This window comes from Microtus ochrogaster, chromosome 1 (genome assembly GCF_000317375.1).
Source record: "Microtus ochrogaster isolate Prairie Vole_2 chromosome 1, MicOch1.0, whole genome shotgun sequence".
Classification (NCBI taxonomy): Eukaryota; Metazoa; Chordata; class Mammalia; order Rodentia; family Cricetidae; genus Microtus; species Microtus ochrogaster.
Window position 1 is genome coordinate 110,713,396 of NC_022009.1, and position 7,861 is coordinate 110,721,256.

The 7,861-nt window shown below is 46.8% G+C and overlaps 1 protein-coding gene across 1 annotated transcript; it reads right to left on the bottom strand.

Annotated features, from left to right (window-relative positions):
* Nucleotides 1–227: 227 nt before the first annotated feature.
* LOC113458463 (sarcoplasmic/endoplasmic reticulum calcium ATPase regulator DWORF) lies at nt 228–3,256 on the bottom strand. Its single transcript, XM_026789863.1, has 3 exons — nt 3,027–3,256; nt 502–600; nt 228–409 (listed from the first exon to the last, which is right to left on the bottom strand). Exon 2 carries the CDS (start codon nt 575–577, stop codon nt 506–508), a length of 72 nt encoding a protein of 23 aa, XP_026645664.1. The 5' UTR covers nt 578–600; nt 3,027–3,256; the 3' UTR covers nt 228–409; nt 502–505.
* Between the last annotated feature and the right edge of the window lie 4,605 nt (nt 3,257–7,861).

Here is a 7,861-nt window from a genome sequence, read left to right on the forward strand (position 1 = left end):
TTTAAATTACACTTCTCATTATGAACCAGAGCTAAGATGCAAGTTTTTCAGTTGTTCTTTGTCTTCTGTCTATTTTTTGTTCTTTAGTCCATTTTTCCATTTTGGAAGGAGGCTACAAAACATTTTTAATCTTATTAAATTATCATACTCAACCCTGCTGCTTCACGTGTTTTTAGCCATAGTGAAGCATATATTTCCTACTTTCTTGACAAAGAAAACTCCACCTGAATTTTCTTATATTTTATATCTGTAATTGGATCAAGTTTCTAAGATATTCTTAGGCAAACAAATTCTAGCTTCCAGAGGATACGAAACACTGCAGCTGTTTAATATGAGACACCTTTAATGATCAATCATGTTCATGTTTTTCTTAGTTCTTCTAAGTGGTATCAGCCTGAAGTCTTCTTGCCTGAATGACAAAACATTTCATTAGCAAAACAGAAACGATCAGTGCTGGAATAATTATGCCACAAAGAAAACCTTCATTGCTACAACCCTTACTTTTCTAAGAGAAGACGATATAAACCACGATGATGCAGCCTACAATCCATCCAACCAGGAGAAGAATGGGAACCATAAGCTGTGGCGATGTTGACTCTGCTTAAAAGCAATGAAACAGATTAAATAGATCTTTTCGGCATCAAACTTTATAAAGAAAAACAACGAAAGATCTCTGGGGGAGCTAAGAAAAAGCGCACTCTGGTCGGGATCAGAGTTGAGTATTTTTTGTCCTGTTTTCTTCAGAAGACACCCCTCCACTGAGTGATAAATGCTGGATATTTGAAGCAGAAGTCTCCGGTTCAAACCACAGGTCACCTTTTTAAAGTTCCTTGACCTTGTGCAGTTTTCAATTTGAACTTTCCTACTAGGTCGTGGAACTTGCAATATCTACCCCTTGGCTGCTTCCTCAGTTAAGTGATAAGGTGTGTGCAAAGCTTTGTAAAGTTGAACCACTGTGCCTGTGTTGACTGGATACAGAACCTACTCAGGAGTTTGTTTGGCAATGGGTCTAGCCGCTGTTTACATAACAGCAATCCAATATAACTGTTAGTAATTCCCACTAAAGTGAATTTCTCATAACATACAAGATTAAATTGTTTTGAGAATTGCTCTTGATCTCAATCACTGACTTTCATCTTAAATTTCACAGGAAAAAGAAAACATCAGACCTTACATAATCATCAACAGGAAAAAAAAAGGAATTTATTTCTTTAAAGTCATTCACTATCACCACGCGCACTGAGCTTGACTACGGGCAATAATAATCCAGCACACATCAAAGACACTTGTATAATGTCTCATTTCTGGCTTATACCTCATCTGGAGAAAAGCAATTTATAAACATAATTTTCTGTAATACTTATCGCGCAAATCCCATGCAAAATACTGAAAAGTGGCACAGAAAAACATATTATAGAATTAATGTCTCTGTGTCAAGGACTAAGATACAGTCTCAGTTGGAGAATACAATGAGATCACACGCCATTAGCTAAGAGAGAATGGATGTTCTTAGCAATTGCAGTCCCTCTACAATTTCCATCACTTCAAATATGAAGGGTGCTTAATGCTATTAAAATAAAGATATCAGGAGATGAGGTACTTCTAAAATTAGAAGATACTTTCAGAATAGACAACTTTCTGAAGCTTAAATGAATTTTAATAGTTTCAATGTTCTTCATGAAATGTTGAAGTCTTTCTTATCTGACAAAAGGGGATTTTCTTGCCTCTCCTGTTTGTGACCTTGAACAAGGCATAATACACAGAAGGGGGAACCTCCTCCTTACCTGACGTGTGCTGTGGCTTTAACGGTAAAGCAAAGATTATGAGACATACTTTAGTCTCATTTGAGAGAAAGATTTTTTGTGAATTAAGATACCAATAGAATGAAACTATGTGACAGTATTTTTTTAATTATTCATGTAAGTGATACAGTACTTCCGACAGCTTCAAAGAACTTGAAAATCAGTAGATATTCCAAAAGAATATAAATGTTTAATGCAAGTGTACTTAAATAAAATTTTATACTACCTGATTTAATAAAATTAGCATTTCTAGCTCTAAGAGTAAATATCCCTTTATTTACTATTCCTTATAAAGCAATACAAGTGTCCAGACATTTTAACCAAGAATAACCGGTCATCTAACTCCAATATTTTTAGCTCTACCATCATCTAATGCATTATTTGGAAAAGGTATTACGTGAAACCCAATGTTCTTCCTAGATCACTTAGATCAATGGCACAAATAAAAGTAAAACTTCTCTTTAAACACAAGAGCCTTTTCAAAGTGCTTTACTGTTTGGCCAGTTCCCAGCTTACCAAAGTGGCTACAACTGGAAGAATTCTTAAGGGCACTTCACTGTAGAGCAACACTGCCCAGGCCCAAGGCCTGGTGCCACCACATCCTAGTGACCATGGCTCCGTTTCCTTAAGTGAAAAATAGGGATGATAATATGTAATGTCTCACAATGTTGATTGCTGTCAGGGTTGAAAGCAAAGATTGCCATGTATGTATTTAAACACTGCTTCTCAGAGCCAATGATAATGACACTGACTCTACTGCCTGTACTGGCTTTTTGGGATCCTATTCTATTTGAATGCATACCTCCCTAGGCCTGGATGGAGGGGGGAGGGCCTTGGACTTCCCACAGGACAGGGTACCCTGCCCTCTCTTAGGACTGGAGGGGGAGGGAGGGAAGGTAAGTGGGGGAGCAGGAGGGAAGAGGGAAGAGGGGGAAGAAGTGAAAATTTTGAATGTGATTTTTATAAAGTAATAAAAAAATATTAGAGAAAAAACTGCTTCTCAGAAAAATATATATTCAGTCTGTCTATTTAGTCATATTGAAATCAAGTATTTTATTGAGCCATATAAATATGAAATAAGGTTGAAGAATTAGAAACAATAGTTCAGATAGGAAGCATGTCAGAGATGATTAAGCTCAATATTCACATTTGACAGATAATAGAGACTGGAAGACGTGGGAAGATCCCTCCAAATTCACACAGCCATCCTGCAGAAGAACTTACCTGTTCCTACTACTAATCCAACAACCCCATCCCAAGATCTCAAACACAGTTCAGCACTGAGAACCAAATAGTCTATAATTCACCTTTCCCCCCCAAAAAAAATCAGGTATGAAATTATTCTGTTTCACTGATCCTTTCAAAATTATTCATCTTACAAACATGGGCCCAAAACTGCATATTTAATAGCTTTTTGCAGCCACTGGTTCTTTAGCAGAGAGCCTACCTTCCTCGGGATCAAAATGCCAAGAAACAAAGTAAAATAGGCGGAAGCTATTTCTGCCAAGAAACCCCCTTGCCTGACAGCTTACCTTTTGCAGCCATTATTTCTATTGTTGGGTGGCTTAGTCAGGGCCACGCGGCTTCCTTCCTTATTGTTATCCTGTGCTTCTTTGAACTTTAAATAGAGAGATATCTGCAGAGTGTGGCAGCTGCTGCGCTCCCGCTGCCAATTGTCTACAGGGTGACAGTAGTCACTGGAGAGCACAGCTCCTCTGTCTCCCATTTAACCTTTATTGTGGAGGAAAAAAGAGCCTATGTATTGTGTGTGTCCTAAACAAGTCAGTAAGCTGAGTTCTCCCGATGCACAGGTGTGCAGATTGCTCATTCGCTTAATGTTTCAGACAAGAATAGAGTGTTTGGTGAAAAGGATATGCAAATTAAAAATGAAATAGACAGTGTACGTTCTATCTAGGAAGGAAGGGGGGATGAAATATTAGCAAGAAAAAACTTGGCAGTTGGAGAGACTTGAGTTCAGAATACAAGCCTACAACTTCTGTAGTGAAGTCCAGGCTCCTTAACCAAGGTACCAGCTTGATTTCAGTGGCAATAACAATAGTTACTGTAATGGCAATTCTTGGTTGTCTCACAAGCAAGTTACACGAAGAAGTTGCCTAAATTCCTATGGTCTATACTCCTGTTACAACACTGTATGCTACCAAGTTTGTGTCTATGGACTCCTGGTGTTTCCCTATGATTGGTTGACTGAGAAGAGACTAGGGTCTGATTCATTGATGGTTCTGTATGTTATGTAGGCTCCACCCTTTCTGGGACAACGCTGAAAGATTCTAGAAAAGGGAAGTCTTCACAGTGGGCAGAACTTCGGGCAGTACACATGCCATTACAGTTTGTTTGGAAGAAGAAATGGCCAGATGTACAATTGTTCACTGACTCATGGGCTGTAGCCAATAGATTAGCTTGATAGTCAGATTCGTGGAATGAGCATGACCAGAAAATTGGTGAGAAAGACATCTGGAAAAGAAGTTTGTGAGTAGATCTCTCCAAATGGGCAAAGGATGTAAAGGTATTTGTGGCCCATGTAAAAATGCTCATCCAAAGGTGACTTCAGTTGAGGAGGAGTTCAGTAACCAAGTAGATAGGATGACCTGTTCTGTGAACAATCTGCCTGTTTCTCCAGCCATTCCTGCCATTGATCAACGGGCATATGAACAAAGCGACCATGGTGACAGAGATGAGGGTTATACATGGGCTCATGTATGGACATGGACAACATCCTCTCACCAAAGCTGACCTGGCTAGAGCTGCTGCTGAGTGCCATATCTGCCAACCACAGAGATTAACAGTAAGCTCCAGATATGGCAGCATTCCCCAGAGTGACCAACCAGCAACCTGGTGGCAGGTTGACTACACTGAACCACTTCATTCATGGTCAGGACAACAGTTTGTCTTTACTGGAGGAGAAATGTTTTCTGGTTATAGAGTTGCCTTTCTTGCATATAATACTTCTTCCAAAATCAGCCCCTTTGGACTTACAGGATGCCTTATCCAATGTCATGGTATTTTATACTTCACAGCCAGAAAAGTGTAAGATTGAGCCCACGATCATGGAATCCACTGGTTTTACCTTGCGCCTCACTAACCTGAAATAGCTGACTGGATTGAAAGATGAAATGGCCTTTTCAAGACACAGTTACAGCACCAATTAGTTGCTGTCTTCCTGGAGGACCGCAGTAGGGTTCTCCAGAAAGCAGTCTGTGCTTGGAGTCACCAATACCTGGTCCAGTTTCTCCCATGGCCAGAATCCACAGGTCCAGTAATCAAGGACTAGAAAAGGGAATAGCATCCCTCCCTATTGCCCCTAATGACCCACTAGGAATATTTTTGCTTCCTGTTCTCCCTACCTTAAGTACTGCTGACCTAGAAGTTTTAGTTCCAGAGGAGAGAGAGCTCCTGTCAGGAGCTACAACAAACATTCCATTGCACTCGAAGCTCAGACTCCTCCTGGTCACTTTGGGCTTCAATCCCCTTAAACTAACAGGTTAAGGAAAGAATAACAGTGTTAGAAGAGGCGATTGATCCAGATTAGAGTGGGGAACTGGCATTGCTTCTCCACGATGGAGGTAAGAAAGATTATGTCTGAAGGGCTGCTGATCCTTTAGGGCATCTCTTGATGCTACAGTGTCCTGTGATTAAAGTCAGCAGAAAACTACAACAGTCTCATCCAGGCAGGATGACAAGGGGCAGAGATCCTTCAGGCACATAATTATGGCTCAATTCTCCAGGAAAATAGCCAAGTTGGGGGTAAACACAGAATGGGTAGTAGAGGAAGGTGGTTATAGACACCACCAGCTAAGGCAACATGACCAGTTACAGAAATGAGGGTTATAATTGATATGAGAGTTTCTGTTATATTTTGTTAAGAACAAGTTTGTACAGATATTTGTGTCTTCTTACCTCAATTTCTTTATCATGTTATGTAACATCAATTATAAGAGAATGTCAATGATTGTCATCTTTAAGTTTGAAATACGAAAGAATACCCACCAAGAGACATTACCACCTATTCCAAATTTATAATGCATTTACAGTTGTATGAGAGATAGTTATAATGTATTAGGCATAACTTTGACCTAAATATATAACATGTCTGCAATTGTCCATGGGATAGTCGCATAATGTTTTGGCATTATTATGACCTGGTTATTGTTCTCATTTGAAAATTCTGACATAATTAATAATTGTGTGTCTGGCTCCCAACCTTGGGTCGCAGGGTCCCAGGGTGGTTCCCCACCTCGGGTCCCAGGGTCCCAAGGGTGGTTCCCCGCCTCGGGTCCCAGGGTCCCAGGGGTGGCTCCCCGCCTCGGGTCCCAGGGTCCCAGGGTGGCTCCCCACCTCGGGTCCCAGGGTCCCAAGGGTGGCTCCCCACCTCGGGTCCCAGGGTCCCAGGGTGGCTCCTCACCTCGGGTCCCAGGGTCCCAGGGGTGGCTCCCCGCCTCGGGTCCCAGGGTCCCAGGGTGGCTCCTCACCTCTGGTCCCAGGGTCCCACGGTGGCTCCCCACCTCGGGTCCCAGGGCCCCAGGGTGGCTCCCCACCTCGGGTCCCAGGGCCCCAAGGGTGGCTCCCCACCTCGGGTCCCAGGGTCCCAGGGTGGCTCCCCACCTTGGGTATTAGGGTCCCAGGGTGGCTCCCCACCTTGGGTCCCAGATTCCCAGGGTGGCTCCCCACCTTTGGTCCCAGGGTCCCAGGGTGGCTCAACAACTTGGGTACCAGGGTCCCAGGGTGGCTCCCCACCTTGGGTCGCAGGGTCCCAGGGTGGCTCCCTCCCTTGCGTCCCCGGGTCCCAGGTTGGCTCCCCCACTTGGGTCCCCGGGTCCCAGGGTGGCTCCCCCCCTTGGGTCCCATGCCATGGGTCCCAGGGTCCCAGGATGGCTCCCCTCGTTGGGTCCCAGGGTCCCCGGGTGGGTCCCCACCTTGTGTCCCAGGGTCCCCGGGTGGCTCCCCACCTTGGGTCCCAGGGTCCCAGGGTGGCTTTACACCTTGTGTCCCCGGGTCCCAGGCTGGCTCCCCCCCTTGGGTCCCCGGGTCCCAGGGTGGCTCCCCCCCTTGGGTACCAGGGTACCATGGTGTCTCCCCCCCAGTGTCCCACCCCCTGGGTCCCAGGGTCCCAGGGTGGGTCCCCAACTTGGGTCCCACCCCTTGGGTCCCAGGGTCCCAAAGTGGCTCCCCACCTTGGGTCCCAGGGTCCCAGTGTGCCTCCCCACCTTGGGTCCCACCCCTTGGGTCCCAGGGTCCCAGGGTGGCTCCCCCCTTGGGTCCCAGGGTCCCAGGGTGGCTCCCCCACTTGGGTCCCACCCCTTGGGTCCCAGTGTCTCAGGGTGGCTTCCCACCTTGGGTCCCAGGGTCCCAGGGTGGCTCCCCACCTTGTGTTTCAGGGTCCCAGGGTGGCTCCCCCTTTTGGTTCCCAGGGACCCAGGGTGGCTCCCCACCTTGGGTCCCAGGGTACCAGGGTGGCTCCCCCCCCTTGGGTCCCAGGGTCCCCCCTTGGGTCCCAGGGTCCCCGGGTAAGTCCCCTTTTGGGTTTCAGGGTCCCAGGATGGCTCCCCCTTTTGGTTTCCAGGGACCCAGGGTGGCTCCCCATCTTGGGTCCCAGGGTCCCAGGGTGGCTCCCCACCTTGGGTCCCAGGGTACCAGGGTGGCTCCCCCCCTTGGGTCCCACCCCTTGGGTCCCAGTGTCTCAGGGTGGCTCCCCACCTTGGATCCCAGTGTCTCAGGGGGGCTCCCCACCTTGGGTCCCAGGGTCCCAGGGTGGCTCCCCCCCCTTGGTTCCCAGGGTCCCAGGGTGGCTCCCCACCTTGGTTCCCAGGGTCCCAGGGTGGCTCCCCCCCATTGGTTCCAAGGTCCCAGGGTGGCTCCCCCACTTGGGTCCCCCCCCTTGGGTCGCAGGGTCCCAGGGTGGGTCCTCACCTTGGGTCACACCCCTTGGGTTCCAGTGTCCAGGGTGGGTCCCCCCCTTGGGTCCCAGGGTCCCAGGGTGGCTCCCCAACTTGGGTCCCCGGGTGGCTTTCCACCTTGGGTCCCCGGGTCCCAGGGTGGCTCCC